The sequence below is a fragment of the Brassica rapa genome, chromosome A03, assembly GCF_000309985.2.
Source record: "Brassica rapa cultivar Chiifu-401-42 chromosome A03, CAAS_Brap_v3.01, whole genome shotgun sequence".
Taxonomy (NCBI): domain Eukaryota; kingdom Viridiplantae; phylum Streptophyta; class Magnoliopsida; order Brassicales; family Brassicaceae; genus Brassica; species Brassica rapa.
In genome coordinates, this window is record NC_024797.2 from 13,278,904 (window position 1) to 13,296,221 (window position 17,318).

Genomic DNA, 17,318 nt, shown 5'->3' on the forward strand with positions numbered 1-17,318 from the left:
CAAATCACAAATTCCAATATTTTTAGGAACAAATATCAAATTTGATATGCTATATGCATATATATACATATATGTACAGAATTATATATATATATATGTTATATATATTATAGTTTATATAAGTTTACAATATTTTATGAATTAAATTTATTATAATAGGTATTAAAGTTTAAAAAGTTAAATAATATTTTATTTTGTAATAAAATATTATTATTAAAATTTTCAATTATTTAATAAATTTTATTTTATTTACAGATCAAATAGGATATTCTTTAAAATTCTAAATCATTTCGGTTATCAGAGTCACCGACTATCCAGGTGGCTAAAGATTGAATCAACTTGAATGCCTCCAAATACCCAGATATTCGATATGTGTCCACCTCTATTTACGGATACAATTGATTTTTCTTTATATGAAAAAAATTCACTAAAGTCAAGGCCTTTTTAATTTTTAATTAGTTTTAATTTTATCTTTCATGTATTATTTAGAACAAAAATGTCATTTAATATTAATTAATAATATCTTTATATATTTGTCATTTATTCTTATATACTTTTACATACACATACATGTGCACCTTGATGTGAGCACCTTATAAGTATTTACTACCACTGAAGTATATTTTTTTTTTTGGAAGTTGAAATATTTTTTTTCTTAATGCTTCTTTCACTACCGACTAAATTGTAGTGAAATGATTTGTTTTAATAATTTTTTTTTCTTTTTCTTGAACTATTATCCGCTTACAAACTATGATATGAAACCATTGGTTCGACATGACGATTATCTAAAATTTATAATATGAAAATAAACAAATAATAGTAATTTTTGGTTTTTACCAAAAAAAACTAAAAAAAATCAAATATTCTAACAGAACAAACCAAAATAAATATTAATTTAAAATAATGGTTATATTTTAGGAGATTAAAAATAAAAAAAATAACTTAAAACCGAACCGATATACAGATTAAACAGATTTAATGTGTTTTTATTAAAATTAACAAAACTAATAATCACATTCCGCGCAAGGCGCGGATTATTACCTAGTGTTTTTTTAATCCGTGTGCATAAACCTAAAACGGCAATTAAAATAAAACGGAAGGGGTAATATTTATTCGAATTGTAACTCCATGCATGTTTATGAAACATTTTTTCTTACATTATGCTGAAGTAAATGACTAACGCATGGAAGTTATCATTACGGAGATAAAATTATGCGAAAGTTGGTATTATGTTTTGGGACCCATTTAATTTTCAGTTTTTCTTTTTGTTTACATTTTTTTTTCATAAATTATGGTTCCCAATCAGCGAATAAAAAATATTCATACAACTCAGAGGGATCAATCTCCCAAATTGAAACAAGGAATTTCAAGACCCTAGATGATTTGTCGGCAATACTTCTTCACAATTTTCTGCCGCCACCAACAAACCTTAACATTGTTCTTCGTGTGCCAACCGCTACAAGCCATTGCACTTTTACGGAACAAATTTAGACCAACTCCAATGAGAATTCTTTCCATTAGAGGTGCTCTTATAACTCAGGATTATCCTACAAATATTGGTAATATATTTTAGTTACAATAAATGCAAATCAAAGGATCACAAGTCAACCAAAAAACCCTAAATCCTTAATGTCAATTCATCAAATATGCCCAATTGAAGCTCTTGCCGATTTCTTTTCAATCCTTAATCAGAAGTTATTTTTAGTTTTTCTTATTGTCTCTCGATATAAAAAAAGTTATCAATTCGAATTCGCAATTCAGACAGCTTATTTAGGAAGTCTGAATCTGACTTTTTTTTTTATTTGTATCCCATTCAATTCGGTGTTACATTTTAACCCAATAGGTTGGTGAGAAAAAATTATGATTTTTATGGATAGTTTTTAAAATAGGATAGTTGCACCCTATATACAACAAAAAATACATAAATACACTAACTAAGTAAAACTTTCCCCTCTTTACTTTCTCTACCTATCTCTCTCTACTCTCTTTTCCAAAATCTAATTTTCCATTTTTTGGTTATTTGGCAAATAAGCCCTTTTAAAATTTGCAGATAATTTTTGGTTGGGTTATATAATAGTATTATTAAATTTTAGGTTACACAACTGTTATTAAACCATTTTCAATTTAAAAAAAAAAAGATAAATAAATTTTGTTTGGAGTGGAAAATATTTAAAATGCGTTTTCATTTCGAGGTGTGCATTGTTCTTTGTGCAACATAGTTGAGAACTCAAGCTTTTTTTCAAAAAAAAAAAAAAAAAAAAAGCTGAGAACTCTTATACTTCCTGTGATTTTTGTTGAGGTATTGCTCCTCTCATTTCCAGCTATTGGTGGTTGGGTTAAGTGCGCTTCAAATGAAAGGCAACTCGTTGCGATACCAATTTATTTCCTCCGTCGAACGATTCAACTATTTTGTAAACCTTTGGTAATCCTTAACGGGAAGTAAGGGTTGTATTAATTTACTTTATTTTATTTCATTTTTGCTATAAACTGTTGTATGTATAAAAAAATTTAGATCCTTTTTAAAAAGAAAAATGTTGAATTAGGATTAGGATTAGGCCAAAAACTCTCCGAAAAGGTCTTTATGCGTAGTCAACAAGTTAATAGATGGAACGAGTGAACTCGTACTTGTTTGACGTCTACGGTGAGGTGAACCCATGGAATCCTTCAAAGTCAGCGACCAAAACAAATCTACTTAATCAAATCTAATTCAATATTTGTTGTCGTGACGGGCAGATCTTATTGATCCACGAATCATAATCGTCTAGTAGTATAACTACTTCTTTATCTCGCTCTACACGGAAACATGGAGCTCAACTGATCCAACATTATGACTATCTTCACGAGAGATCTCAGCCATAGGTTCGTTTTATGTGTTTTATTACCGCTTTTCATTTTCCAATTCCTGCCTAACGCAACCTGCCAGCAAGAGTCAGAATCCAAGGTCACGGCGGAATCAGTAATTGGAATCGTTTTGCTTTCTATGTTCCTATTATGTATAGTCGGTTGCTGCTTCTTCTATGCGTGTCAGAGTGCAGAGGTTGAGTCGGGAAGCCGTCAAGTGCTGCACACTAGAGCAAGGCATGGGCTCGACAAGGACATCATCGAGTCCTTCCCATTTTTCCTTTACTCAGAGATTAAAGGGCTCAAGGTAGGCAAAGGCGGAGTGGAATGTGCAATTTGTTTAAACGAGTTTGATGATGAAGAAACGCTCCGTTGGATGCCTCCTTGTAGTCACACTTTCCATGCTAGCTGCATCGATGTATGGCTCTCTTCTTGGTCCACATGTCCGGTCTGTCGTGCAAATCTGTCTCTGAAACCTGGTGAGAGCTTTCCATATCCGAGCATGGATCTTGAAACCGGAAACGTACAGAGAGGTGTTCAAGAATCCCCCGACGATATAAGCTTGACAGGTAACAACACTTCAAATTATACAACACCTCGATCGAGATCTACAGGGTTATTGTCTAGCTGGCGTATGGCTGAGATATTCGTCCCTAGATCTCATTCGACGGGACGTTCAGTGGTTCAACTTGGCGAGAATCTAGAACGATTCACACTGCAGTTACCCGATGAGGTGCAAAGACAATTGGCTAGCTTGCATCCGACAAGGAAAAGCCACATGGCCTTACCTGAAGCCAGGAGTTCGAGACAGGGCTACAGGAGCGGCAGCGTTGGAAGCGAGAGAAGCAGTTTCTCTCAGGGGCGACAAACATTTCGGCGGGCCCTATCTATGTCATTCTCTTCTGGTAGGTCCACACTTGGCAAGCACGTCCGAGAGACTTCCCAAACTAAGGACAAAGATTCTGGTGAACGGTCGTTTGAACGCCTCATGCCAGAGAAGGTCTAACAGATAATCTATCTACTTTTTTTTTCTTCAATGGATAAAACTAAGTCACAAGTCTGATGATTATGGTTGATATCATCCATGCGTGCCACAGATTGGTTTAACCATAAACTGGTTCTAGTACTTTATAAGAGTCTGTAAACATAGTTAGCACAAATGGAATTGGATTAGCACCGTTCGAAGATCTTGTACAGCTTTTCAAGGGATGCTACCTGCAAAAGAGTAAAAAAAAAACAATGTGCTTAATGTCTGTGAGATTTGATTTTCTAGACAAAGGTTTTGGACTTTTATGTTAACATGTGAAACTTTTATTGGTAATTAGCAAAAATGGTAACCTTAACAAAAGTCCCATTTGAAGCCATGGAAGCTGGTGGCTTTAAGAACAATCTCATAGACGGAAACAGCACATGTTGGATTGACCATTCACGTTGCGCCCATGCGGTTTCAGCATCTGAGAGAAGGTCTTGGTCAAGAACTGACTCCATCTCGACGTTACCCCCTGCAACAGTTTAATGTAAAAATTAGATTCTCACTTCCTTCTCATATGCAGAAAACCAAAAGCAAAAAGGTAAAATACCTAAAGCTGGATTCTCCTGAGAGCTCTTCTCACTTGTCTTAGTATAATAAAACCGAACACCGTCACCAGATGGATTTGGCAAAAGAGGAGGATGCATGGCGTAAAAATTCCCAATAGCTGCAGAAACTCCTTGAAAGCAAGCCTTCTCATCTTCCCATTCAACCTAAATAGCACGTTAGGGAGACATTAGAACCCACCCACCGTTCCTCTGATCAGTAACATTACTGTAGAAGCTCTTTGATTCAGAAGTACTCACATCATTTCCCAAGCATAGTAAAAACTCAGGAACACGATCCATGTCAGGTGTATACTGGTCGAGTATGACAGGAAGCCGTGACAAATTCCCATCGGAATCAATGAACACGCTGAAATACTCCTCTAACATCTCTACCTTTTCCATAAGGAGTTCTGTATTCATCTATACATTAAAACGAAACAAGTTAACCAAATCCATAGGCAAACATTAGAGCATCATGAACTTGTTACAAGTTGAGTAGAAGGCGATGCAGAGGGAAGAATAACTTACTTCAGCGATTCTTTCTTTCAGATGATCTTTTTCGTTATTTTCAGGATCTAGATCCTCCTCTTGCAGAGCCAACAATATCAACTCAGACAGAGGGGCTGGATCGCTAAGCTGTATTGCATTAAAATGAGCAAAACGACGAAGAGTTTGCTGATACATGAGCTCTTTGCTGCAAAATCCAATAAGATGGTATACGGTATGAGCTTTAATACACTTCACCTAGACTCTCTATATTGACAAGGTAGAATATCCTTCAACGATTTAAAACTCAAGAATAATACCTGAGGTTCACCACATTTGCTAGATATAGATGTGTTTGATACTGAACTAAAGCGAAAACATCATCTGCCATTCCAACATATGTGCAATTCCTTACTGTCTCCAGCAAACCTAACAGCGTATAAATTAAAGAGAAGCGGTTACAAGGATTGGTTTACAAGAAGTTTATGTTTAGAAGAGCAAAAAAAGCCGAGCAAGCAACCTGGATGGCAGCAGCTGTCAACTCCAGAAAGAAGTTCCTGGACACTAGAAAGATCAGCAGTTTCCTTCGGGTTTCTTCTTTGTCTTATAGAAGACCTGCAAGACAAATAATAGTATCATGTGGAATAATGAAGTCTAGCACATAAAATCAATAGAAGAATGAATATCTACATGAGACTATATATGTTGTATCAGGAGAGGTCTTACCTCACTGCACTCAAACTAGAAACCGTGTCAGGTAGATTATGGGGCTTAGGTTGCAAAAACGCATGTAGCCTTCCAGCTGGATCTGATGAATCCGTTCTCACCATTTTATGCACAGGAACTTTCGGTGTTTTTTGTCCTAGTTAAATAGAAGAGTACAAGTTATTCTATGAAAAAGAGACAAAAGAGTATGCAACGGGAAAGGTTTTAGGCAATAAAGGTATTCAAAGCAGCCAAATGATTCAGTACCAGAAGGCAGCGGAGAAACTGGAGTATCACTTCTCGAGGATTTCAACGTAGATTGAATGTATTCCACTTTCTGTAGCATGAAAAGGAACACAACTATCTAGATAAATGTTCTTAACCTCCAATAAGAATATTGTTTGAAGTTCTTTTGCACGCATACCTGCTCTTGAAACGTCCTAGTATCATTTGTGTTCCTCAGTTTCAGTTCAACCTCTGACTGTATCATCTCGATCATGATTTCCTGGTTTAAAAGGCTTACCTGCGCTGGACCAAAACATTTATCATTTGATGTATAAATAAGGAATTCGTTTTGGAAGCACGTTAAGCAGTAAATACACGATCTTTTCGTAGAAATAGTTAGACATGAATCCAATAAACGGAGAAAAGTAATTACCTCTTTCTTTGTTGGATGAATATTGATATCAACATGTTCACGAGGCAAATTGATCGACATGTAGACAAACGGTTTCGATGCTTTTGGTAAAGTTGCAGCATAAACAATCTCAATTGCTCTTTTTAAAGCTGAACATTCCACCAATCTATCTGTTGCAACCAATAAACCAATTATCAGTACATAGGACTATCCACTGATAAATGACAATACAATTTTCAAATTCTATTAAGGAAAGAAAGTCCTCTCACCATTAATAAAAAGCACCAAAATGGTCTTCTTAGCAACATAATTCGAATTGGACACAAAACCTTCCATATCAAAAGCACAACCGGAGGACTCACCAGAGGAGACTTCTACTTTAATCAAGCTTTTCGCAACTGACACACCGTAAACTGATCTGATAGAATCAAGCCTTGAAGACGACACGACAGAGTGAACATCAGCCTTGACAGCTCCATGCTGGCGAGAAATCAATCATTATTCATTAAAAAAAAAGCCAAGCTTCCAAGAAGGTAAGCCTAGTTTGGTTAGTAAGTATTACAAACCTTTCGACAAGAGAAGCTAACGTTATTGTGATGAATGGCCATCCGGCTCAGCAAATCAACTATTTTTCCATAATCATCAGCAGAGTTCTGAAGTGTCTTCCTTCTAGCAATCATATTATAAAACAAATTCTCCACCTAAAACATAACAAAACTCAATAACAACAAACCAAAGTTACTCTTTGTTCAACCAATTTGATAAAACTAACCATTATCTGCGTTCCTTTGACAGCCGCACACGCCTTTGGCTCATGCTCCATCACACCATCTCTGTAAGACACTCTGAAACAAAAATTGCAAATATATAAATAATAACAAATATTGAACAGAACAAAACATATCTTTAACAAATCAAAGTTCCAGACCTGTGACCATGAATCTGGCCTTTGGTGATAGTGGTGACAGTAACATGAGCAACATAAGTCATACTAGCAAGCGCCTCTCCTCTAAAACCCATCGAACTAAGAGAGAACAAATCTTCATACTTGCTCAGCTTCGACGTCGTATGCCTCTCGCATAGGATCGGCAAGTCTTCACGCTACAATACGAAACAACAATATTGAATCATTTTTGCTCCACATCGACAACGTTGATTTTCAGTGTGAAGAATCTTTACTCTAATGCCGTGACCATCGTCGGAGACTTGAATTAGCTTCAAGCCACCGTCCTTAACAGTGACGCTTATGGAAGTTGAATCGGCGTCGAGGCTATTCTCGACGAGCTCCTTAACCGCCGAAACTGGACGCTGGATTACTTCACCCGCTGCGATACGGTTCACCACTGACTCTTCTAGCCTTTGTATCTTCGGCGGGTCTCTCGGTGCAATCGACGTCGACGGAGACTCTTCTACATCCATAGCCGTGGCTGTAGACTCTTCCTCTTCCATCGCCACCGCAAGAGGCGAACAGTCCGTCATCTCTCCTCCGCCCAAAACCTCGCGCCAGATACGAATTAGTGACGACGCTTAGAGTCTGCACATTGGGCCAAAGACGTCTTTAAAGCCCATTTATCCAAGTTTGGGTCTTTAGCCTAGTTAAAAATCCACTAAGCCAACGACGTCGTTTTAGTTGTCCCCCAGATAAGACTTGGCGTTTGTAAGTGAACCAGATATGATATCTGAATCGAACCCAAACAAATGCGATTTTGATGTTTTCGCGAATTTTTTTTTACAGGAATATTTGATTTTTGTAATTTTGGTGGAAAACATGTTTTTATAATTTTGGCAGGAAATACGATTTTACGATTTTGGTGGAAACTCCAAATTTTATTGATTTGGTGAGAAACGTGATTTTGCAGTTTTGGGTAGAAAATCCGATTTTGATTTTTTGGCGGAAACTTTTAATTTTATGATTTTGGCGGAAAATCCGATTTTGCATATTTGAAAGGGAAATCCAATTTCGGCTTTTTCGGAAAATATGATTTTACGATTTTGATGGAAAAACTCGATTTCAGAATTTTTCTAAAATGATTTTATGGTTTCGAAGAAAACATAATTTACTATTTTAAAATATATTTAATAATAATAATAATTAATATAAACTAGTTGTTTTAAAATTTATATTATAGGGTACTTATGTCTTTTTGTTTTTGACATGCAAAGGCTGCATCTAAACTCTACATTTTTGGCATCTTAATTATTTAGGTTTTGTAAATGGTGTGGATTTTGCATCCATGCATCATCTAGATGATAGTGCGATTGTGTCCAAACAACATTTGAATATTTACATCTACATACAACATCCAGCATAAAAAAGGAACAGGGCCATAGTGTTTCCTGGTTTACTTAGCTGTGATGGATTCCTATGAACCGATTCTGATTTCAATTTGACTCCCGGTTGGTTCTTTTTGGAAGCAAAATGAGTTTCACAACGATTTAAATTGGTCCCGGTTACAATACGTACGACGTGCCGTTGGGAACATGTCCCTACCGACAATATCTGACGTGAGGCTAAAGGAAAAGCAGTTTTCTGTTTAGTGCGCGGTAATATATTTGATTATGTGAAATTAAAAGTGAAACGAAAGACAGGTTCAGCTTTGTGACAAAAACAAAAGAGTTTTATTCTGATTTATAAGAGTTATTTGTGTACTGGAAATCTGATTTTCGGTAACAAACAAATATGTCTTTTTAAAAGTTCTAATTCCGGTTTGTAGCAGTTTTAATATTTTTTTTTTTACTTTTGATCATATAATTACAAAAGAAAATTAATAAAATAACCCGATATATTTTAATAAACTATAAATAATATAACTTATCTTGATCAATTTTTTTTGCTTAATATTCTTTAGTTTTATTATATGCTAGGGGTTTTACTGCACCATATGCGATGATAAATTTTTTTTAATTAAAATTATATTTAAAAACAAAATTTTATTGTTATTTTATATTTTAGTATGTTTTCTTATTTAAGTAGAAATTTTGATTTAATTGAACCTAAAATTAAGATAAAATAAACTGTTTTGTTTATTTAAAATTATATTTAAAAATAAATATGTATATATTTAAATTTATAGTCTTAGATAAAATTTTATCTATTTCTTTTAGATAAAATATATTAAATCAACTTGTATAAAATTATAAGGGATTATAAAACAATTTGATATAAAAGTTGATTAATTATCAAAAAGTACAACTAAACTATATTTCTAAAATTTGTAGATATATAAAAGAAGGTAATAATATTACGATTAAAAATTATTTTTTTAACAAAATGGTAAAAAAATGTTAATCTTTTTAGTAATAAAATTGTATAATTATAAAACATATAAAAAATATTTAGAAAATTTTAAATATTATTATATTTTATCATTATGTTATTTAAGGTCATATTTGAATAGGTTTATATTTTGATGATGATATATAATTTATTAGCCTACTCTAAAAAATTACTAATCATATATTTTTGGAAAGAGAGATGAAAGCTTTGGAAGAGAATACTTGTAAACTAAAATAAAATTATGAAAATATATAAAATTAAAAAATTAAAATCATATTTTAGTAAACTTCTGATGAAATCTAGTTAAAATTTATAGTTTAGTAGATTGAAATTGTAATAAAGTGAATAAAGTGAAAATATAATGTTTTATATTAGTTGATAAACGGCTGGAAATTGTAGCTATCCGATTTAAGTTAATCAAACGGCTATGAGTTATTCTTGATGTAATAACGTGAAAATATAATGTTTTATTGAATTAGTATAACGACTAACCACCACATGCGAGGGTTATGATGGCAAAAATGTTATTATTTCTACATGTGTCTAATTTGAGAAGTAGAAATAATACTTTCAACTGGTAAATATTTTTTCATTTTATTATATTATGATTTCAATTAATAAGTTTGTTTATGATTAGACGAAAACAATTAGGAATTGTAGTTTACGAAATATTTTTTTTCTCACATGCATAGTCACTTTTTAAACGGTCAAACTTATATTTTTGTTGTTGTTTGTTGATGTTTTTTTTGACATCGTTGTTGTTGTTATTATGTATATCAATGTGGAAAAATAGTTTGTAACTAGCATTATGCTAGTAGCATATAATTCTTATGTAACAATGTTAGTAGTATTTAGACAGAAATAATGTATGACAGCGTAGCCAATGTAATTTGCATGGTATTTATTATAATTGGTGCGTAAATAAACGTTATTTCGTTTGTAATGAGCAATCATGGAATATAACTTTTATCTACTAAATATATTTCAAGAAATGAAATTAGTGTTTTAATTTTCTGAAAAGGGAACAGAAGAATTTTGTAGAAACTTGTTACTAGTCTACTTGGCTATATTTTAGTTTCTGGTGGAAAAATGAATACCATTTATTTTGGTGGTTTCAAAAAGTTTAATAATTTAGATGTACCAGTGGTTACATTATTAATGTCTTTAAAGAAAGGATAAAGACATCTTTTACTTTATTGGAACAGCTTTTTTGAGTTGTAATTTTGAGACGCATTGGATTCCTTGTTTGACCATTGTCTACCTGAAAAACCCGCTAACATTGAATATATCTCTCTGTCCCTTTCTTCTTCTTTTCTCTATAAAATTAAAAAAAAATGCCTCAAGATTCTGCGACTACTACTACTACTTCTCCGCCGCCACCTTCAACCGCAATGAACTCAATGCCGAACGGTTCCCCTACCAATCCTTCCTCTTCTCTGACGCAACCAGACTTTAAGGATGAAGAAGAAAAGCCAAACCAACTAACTTTGGAACCAGAGCCAATTCAGCCGCCGCCGGCGACTCCGGAGCCAAATCCGCAGCCGAGCTTTGACCAAGATTTGTCGTTGCCTTTTGTTCCGGAGCTGGAGGAGACAAACAACGCGGCGGAGGTGACAGAGCAGTCTCACCAAGTCAGGCCGGAGACAGCAACTTTGGAGCAAGAAGGTCCCAAACACGCGGCGGAGAATTCAAAACCGCCGGTGATTACGGAGCCAAATCCACAACGGGGTTCCGAGCAAGATTCTTCGTTGCTTTTAGTTCCGGAGCCGGAGGAAACCGACCACGCCGCGGAGGATTCAAAGCAGCCTCACCAAGTCACGCCGGAGACGGTGACTTTGAAGCAAGAAGGTCCCAACCATGCGGCCCAAGATTCAGAACCACTTCCAGATGGTCTCAAAAACGCGGCGGAGGATGCAGAACTGCCACGTGAAGTGACGCCGGAGACAGAGCCGTCGGTGCTTGCGATGTCGGAGCCAGAGGAGCCTAACCATACGGTCGAGAGTGATTCAGAGAAACCACATCAAGTGACGCCGGAGACAGAGCCAACGCAGAAACTGATGTTAGAGCAGCGGAAAAAGTACACGGAGGTAGCAGACTGGACAGAGCCGGAACCACCAGACGCGGCGGTGTTAGAAGCTGCAGCGTCAGCCCCCGAGCCAAAGCAACCAGAGCCTCACAACCCTGAAGTCGCAGCTTTTTCCTTGAAAACAAGATCGTTGGCGGAGATGATGAACAGAGAAGAAGCCGAAGAGAAACCAAAGATTCAGATTCCTCATAGCCTCGGCTCCTTCAAGGAAGAAACCAACAGAATCTCCGACCTCTCGGACCACGAGTTAAACGCTCTTCACGAGCTCCGTCACCTCTTGCAAGAATCAACCACCATAGACTCCAGCAAAACTTTCATATGGGGTGTGCCACTTCTCAAAGACGACAGAAGCGACGTCGTTTTGCTCAAATTCTTGAGAGCCAGAGATTTCAAACCGCAAGAAGCTTACTCAATGCTCACCAAGACACTCCAGTGGAGAATGGAGTTCAACATCGAGGAGCTTCTCGACGAAAACCTCGGAGACCATTTAGACAAGGTTGTGTTCATGCAAGGGCAGGACAGGGAGAATCATCCGGTCTGTTACAACGTCTACGGTGAGTTTCAGGACAAGGATCTTTATCAGAAGACGTTCTCGGACGAGGAGAAGAGAGACCGGTTCTTGAGGTGGAGGATTCAGTTTCTTGAGAAGAGTATAAGGAAGCTAGATTTTGTGGCTGGTGGGGTTTCCACGATCTGTCAAGTAAACGATCTCAAGAACTCTCCAGGACCTGGTAAGACTGAGCTCAGGGTAGCCACTAAGCAAGCTCTTAATCTTCTTCAAGACAATTACCCTGAGTTTATCTCTAAACAGGTATATAAATCTTTTGTATTGACAGTCATGTTTATATGTGAGAATCTGATAATGTGGAATGTTGTCATCAGATATTCATCAACGTTCCATGGTGGTACCTTGCTTTCTATAGGATTATCAGCCCTTTCATGACCCAAAGGTCAAAGAGCAAACTCGTTTTCTCAGGTCCTTCAAGATCTGCAGAAACCCTTTTCAAGTAATTAACAAAAAATCTTTGAGCTTTTTTCTTCACATTGTTTCTATAACTATTGTTAAAGTCACTCTCTGTCTTTTGGTTTATTAGGTACATATCACCAGAACATGTCCCGGTTCAGTACGGTGGACTAAGTGTGGATAACTGCGACTGCAACTCGGATTTCACACATGAGGACACCGCCACTGAGATTACCGTTAAACCAACAACAAAACAAACCGTCGAGATTATTGTTTACGAGGTGAGAGACTTTTTCTATGGGGACAATTTTATACAAATTTTACACTTACGCATGTGATTTGTTACAATTGTGCTTCGAATTATTTTGTCTGCAGAGATGCACCATCGTGTGGGAGATAAGAGTAGTGGGATGGGAGGTTATGTATGGAGCTGAGTTTGTGCCGGAGAACAAAGAAGGATACACAGTGATAATTCAGAAGCCGAGGAAGGTGGCTTCAGGAGATGAACCTGTAGTGTCTCAAAGCTTCAAAGTTGGAGAAGTTGGCAAGATTTTACTAACCGTGGATAACCCAACGTCCAACAAGAAAATTCTTATTTACAGGTTCAAGGTTAAGCCTTTGCCGTGTGAGTAACAAAAGTTGCATCTGTCTTCAAGTGTTTCGTAGCTTAGAACTTGATCAAATGTTTGTTGGTTGTGTTTTTTTCTTTTTAATATGTGGCGACTTATATGCCTGTGTCTTGTTTGTTAAAATTCGTTTGTTTTAGATTTGTATTTTGCTTTACTATCTCTTTAATTTGCTTCTAAGGAGGATGATGTTTTGAGTAGTAAATGGCTTTTAAAGGATACAGGCTTTTTTTTGTTGGTCAGGAATTAAGTGTCCAGTGCAGATTGTTAAGAAAAGAGTATAACATGATTGCTGTAATTGCATCTTGCTAAATCTTTATAATTGCTTCTTGCTCAATCCTTATAATTGCTCCTCTGAATATCGCTTAGTATATAACAGCGGAATCTTAAACACAATCTCATGAGGGATACTACACTTCAAGCCAAGTGTAGCAAGCAGTTCCTCTTGCGGTTACTTGGAACAAAATTTGGATGCCATTGATGAAGACAGACAACAGTAAAATCAAAAAGGGAAGATATGAAGGAGACTGTTGAGAAAAAATTAAAGGTAGTAAACAAACTGTGTGTCTTCTTCACATCGAAGTGGGATCATTAAAAAAAAAACTCACATGTAAGTAATTAATATGATCAAATCCACACGTACTAGATTACCAGTTATCAATCTCAAGTCATCACATTAAACAAGAGTAAAGAGTAAAAAAAGTATTTTAACTCGTAACGACCCATCCTCTTAACTAACTATAGTCACGTAACTTAAAACTATAAAAACAACTAATTATAGAAACAAAACAAGATGAATGATAGAAGAGAATCACGTCATTTTTCTTTAGTAGCTGAACAAAACAATCAAGGGAGAACTGTTTTTTTAGAGCAAAAAAATGGTAACTATGTCCCTTTAGACTAATCTATATTTTGTACCATATTTTCCTATAACACCCTTTAATATTTTTGAAAATAAATTTAATAAATAGTTTTACAAACAAAATTTTTTTGAAAAAATAGTAACTTTCGATAAAATACCTATATGAACTTAGTGATATTTTTTCCAGTTATAAAAAAGTTAAAATTATAAATTTCATATTATGTTCTAAATAAAGTAGAAATGACATTCTACGAAGTAGAAAACAAAATCCACTTTTTTCATTGAATCTACAATGTTTAGAATACGTGATCTACGTAAATAGGAGTATTCTAAAAATATTTAGAATACACATTCCGCGCTTAACCTATCGTTCTAAAATCTTTAGAAATCAAAATCTACACATTAATATAAATCTAAAATACGTAGAAATCGACTTCTACAGATTTACTATAAATCTAAAACATGTAGAAATCAAAATCTAAACATTACTATAATTCTAAAAAACTGTAGAAACCGATTTCTACATATTAGTTGTATTCTACGGATAAGAAATCAGTTCCTAAAAATATGGAAACAAAATATTTGGGAATATTCACTTTTATATTTTGAAAAAAAAAATCGATATTTAAAAAAAAACATAAAAAAAAAACGAAAAGGAACAAGAAAATAAAAAAAAACGAAAAAAGAATAAATATTAAAATTTTAAGGGCATTACTGTCATTTTGAAAAAAATTAGTCTAATGGGACATAAAGTAGTATAGATTAGTATAAAGGGATATAGTTACCATTTTTTTGCTCTAAAAAAACAATTTTCCCAACAATCAAAATTGACTAATATCATTGATAAATAGATGCAATCACCAATCTAATTGATATACATTCCTTTTTATCTACAATTGCATTTTTTTTTTCTGGAAAACAAACAAAAATCTAAGACAAAAGAGGAACCCTAATTGGATCGCTATCGCCGTCATATTCATCTCCACAATCGTAAATGGATCTAGCTTGATCCTCTAAGTATCTCTCAAGCAAACTACCTTCAATCTCAACTTCTTCCACTACAAGCTCGCCGAATCCTTCCTCACATCGCCGCAAATCATCTTCGCCTGCGGCGAGAACTTCCGTTACGACGGAGGAAGGTGGTGATTTCACGATTCGGCTGCGGAGGCGGCTGAAGACCTCGACGGCACAGAGGAGAGGGATCGAAAGGCAGAGAAGAGGTAGAAGGATAGGCGAACAAAGTAGGAAGAAGACGAAGCGACTCAACCGTGTAGGGAGGAAGGATGCGGCGGTTAGCATGACGTCAGCGGAACGAAACGGCGGCGTTCATTTGTTTCGTGTTTTTGGGGTCCTACCGGGAAGCTTTGGCACATGACTTACTTTCTTAAACCAAAGACTTTTTTTTTTTTTTTCATTTTCTTTTATACATTCATTCAGTCTCTTGCCGACTTCCATGTTCTCTTAACTAATTTTTAATATTTTTTTGGGTTGTCTCTCAAGTAATTTTCTGATGAGCAAGCATGTGCCTAACCATTAAGTACTGTTTTTATAAATATAAAAAAAGTACTGTTTTTATATTCTTTATATTTACATAGTTTGGGAAAATTAGTTGACAGAAGAACAACGATGATGAATACTTAAGGATAATAATCTGAAATGCCCGAAAACTTTATAAAACTTTTTTGAGGTGCCCCGGTTATAAAAAAATGAACTAGACTATGAACTGTGTTTAAAAGCACGAGCGTATTTTTTAACAAAATCTAGTTTACAATATCATTTAGATTTTAACATTTTTGATGATTAATTTTTAACATTTTATTTTACTGCATTTTAAAAGTTGTCTGCTTTATTCATTTCACCGTAAGAAAAGGTCAAAGTTGTCTGCTTTATTCATTTCACCGTAAAAAGGCTCCTAGATACTTGCTGGAGGTAAACCAAACATCTTTTCACCATGGAATCAATGAAGACACAGTATCTCAAATCTTGGTCTGGTAGAAAGATGGAAAAGGAGAGGAAGAAGAGGTGGTTCTTGGAAAACGGAAGCCTCTTACTAGAAGAACTAATCTCTGACTCTAATGGTAAATCTATTCCTATACGCAGCTTTCCTTCCGACCAGATCCTTAAAGCCACTAATAACTTTGATTCAAGTTGTTTTATCTCGGAAGATGCGTACTATAAGTGGTACAGAGGTAATATCGAAGACAGATCTTATATGATCAAGAAGTTCTCCGAGGATAAAGTTACAGGACACAGAGTTGAAGAGGTTTACAATGATATTGTCTTGTCTGCTCGGATGAGCAATCACAACAACTTTCTAAAACTATTAGGATGCTCCCTCGAGTTTCCTTTTCCGGTTCTTGTTTTTGAATTCGCTGGTAATGGAGTCTTGAATGAGAGAGGAGGTATTAGTGTTAACGGGGAAGATTCTTTGTTGCCTTGGGGTTTACGGTTAAAGATTGGGAAAGAGATTGCAAATGCTGTGACGTATCTTCACATGGCATTCCCTAAGATCATCATACATAGAGATGTTAAGCCAATGCATGTTTTCTTGGACAGTAACTGGACAGTGAAGTTGTCTGATTTATCCTTCTCGATATCTCTCCCTGAAAGAAAAACAAGAATAGAAGCTGAAGGAATCATCGGAACATTTGGGTACCTTGATCCGCTATACCATGCCACGAGTTTTGTGACTGAGTATACCGATGTGTACAGCTTTGGGATCTGTTTGTTGGTTCTTGTCACTGGAAAATCAGTTGTCATCACTGGTTCTGATGGAGATCCTCAAGGTATTCTTAGCTATGTGGTAGGATTGTGGGAGAATGGGAAAGTCAATGAAGTAATTGATCCAATGATTGCTAAAGATATCACAAGTGGTCAAAAATCGCAGGTGGAAATGTGTGTTGGGCTGGCTTTGAGATGCTGCGAGGCGAGAGATGAATACAGACCAAAGATGATCCAAGTAGCTAAAGAACTCAAACTGATTGAGGCATTACTGAGAGATACTAGCTAGATGCATGAACTTTCTAATGTTTGTTGCATGCCCCTTTTATCCGTTAGGTTTTCTGTAAAAACATGTTTCAGCTTCCTATTTTCGTTGGTTACGTTATCAAAACAAAATTCTTAAAAATAGTCTGAAAACAGAGATATTATTCAATAAACTAAGCTCTTAGACGATGCTTTGACAATTCCTACTGATTTGACTTCTTTGGCCATATCCATCAGTGTAAGCAAGTCTTTTTAATAGGCCAGAGTCTGG

General features: G+C 35.4%; 5 protein-coding genes across 5 annotated transcripts; 3 read left to right on the forward strand and 2 right to left on the reverse strand.

Moving 5' to 3' along the window:
- The first annotated feature begins 852 nt into the window (after positions 1-852).
- On the forward strand, positions 853-4,028 carry LOC103858513 (putative RING-H2 finger protein ATL37). The gene has a single exon (XM_009135887.3). It carries the CDS (start codon positions 2,828-2,830, stop codon positions 3,845-3,847), a length of 1,020 nt encoding a protein of 339 aa, XP_009134135.1. The 5' UTR covers positions 853-2,827; the 3' UTR covers positions 3,848-4,028.
- On the reverse strand, positions 3,845-9,182 carry LOC103858512 (DNA mismatch repair protein MLH1). The gene is made up of 16 exons (XM_009135886.3): positions 7,427-9,182; positions 7,176-7,348; positions 7,020-7,092; positions 6,814-6,948; positions 6,517-6,727; positions 6,269-6,417; positions 6,035-6,133; positions 5,878-5,947; positions 5,632-5,767; positions 5,426-5,520; positions 5,226-5,334; positions 4,948-5,113; positions 4,678-4,839; positions 4,422-4,584; positions 4,180-4,343; positions 3,845-4,056 (listed from the first exon to the last, which is right to left on the reverse strand). Exons 1-16 carry the CDS (start codon positions 7,724-7,726, stop codon positions 4,012-4,014), a joined length of 2,250 nt encoding a protein of 749 aa, XP_009134134.1. The 5' UTR covers positions 7,727-9,182; the 3' UTR covers positions 3,845-4,011.
- Positions 9,183-9,673: 491 nt separating this feature from the next.
- LOC103858514 (patellin-5) lies at positions 9,674-13,489 on the forward strand. Its single transcript, XM_009135888.3, has 4 exons — positions 9,674-12,421; positions 12,493-12,617; positions 12,705-12,855; positions 12,950-13,489. The coding sequence occupies exons 1-4, from the start codon at positions 10,859-10,861 to the stop codon at positions 13,205-13,207; spliced, it is 2,097 nt and encodes a 698-aa protein (XP_009134136.1). The 5' UTR covers positions 9,674-10,858; the 3' UTR covers positions 13,208-13,489.
- A 1,390-nt stretch (positions 13,490-14,879) lies between these two features.
- LOC103858515 lies at positions 14,880-15,678 on the reverse strand. The gene has a single exon (XM_009135890.2). It carries the CDS (start codon positions 15,359-15,361, stop codon positions 14,993-14,995), a length of 369 nt encoding a protein of 122 aa, XP_009134138.2. The 5' UTR covers positions 15,362-15,678; the 3' UTR covers positions 14,880-14,992.
- Positions 15,679-15,968: 290 nt separating this feature from the next.
- Positions 15,969-17,236, forward strand: LOC103858516 (non-functional pseudokinase ZED1). The gene has a single exon (XM_009135891.3). The coding sequence runs from the start codon at positions 16,014-16,016 to the stop codon at positions 17,070-17,072; it is 1,059 nt and encodes a 352-aa protein (XP_009134139.1). The 5' UTR covers positions 15,969-16,013; the 3' UTR covers positions 17,073-17,236.
- The last annotated feature ends 82 nt before the right edge of the window (positions 17,237-17,318 follow it).

Coding starts and splice junctions, on each gene's coding strand:
- LOC103858513 (XM_009135887.3), top strand. CDS start 2,828: ATGACTATCTTCACGAGAGATCTCAGCCATAGGTTCGTTTTATGTGTT.
- LOC103858514 (XM_009135888.3), top strand. CDS start 10,859: ATGCCTCAAGATTCTGCGACTACTACTACTACTTCTCCGCCGCCACCT. Junction 12,422..12,492: donor CTGAGTTTATCTCTAAACAG/GTATATAAATCT, acceptor TGTTGTCATCAG/ATATTCATCAACGTTCCATG. Junction 12,856..12,949: donor TCGAGATTATTGTTTACGAG/GTGAGAGACTTT, acceptor TTTTGTCTGCAG/AGATGCACCATCGTGTGGGA.
- LOC103858515 (XM_009135890.2), bottom strand. CDS start 15,361: ATGCTAACCGCCGCATCCTTCCTCCCTACACGGTTGAGTCGCTTCGTC.
- LOC103858516 (XM_009135891.3), top strand. CDS start 16,014: ATGGAATCAATGAAGACACAGTATCTCAAATCTTGGTCTGGTAGAAAG.
- LOC103858512 (XM_009135886.3), bottom strand. CDS start 7,726: ATGACGGACTGTTCGCCTCTTGCGGTGGCGATGGAAGAGGAAGAGTCT. Junction 6,134..6,268: donor TTCATCCAACAAAGAAAGAG/GTAATTACTTTT, acceptor GGTCCAGCGCAG/GTAAGCCTTTTAAACCAGGA. Junction 5,335..5,425: donor TGACAGCTGCTGCCATCCAG/GTTGCTTGCTCG, acceptor ATACGCTGTTAG/GTTTGCTGGAGACAGTAAGG.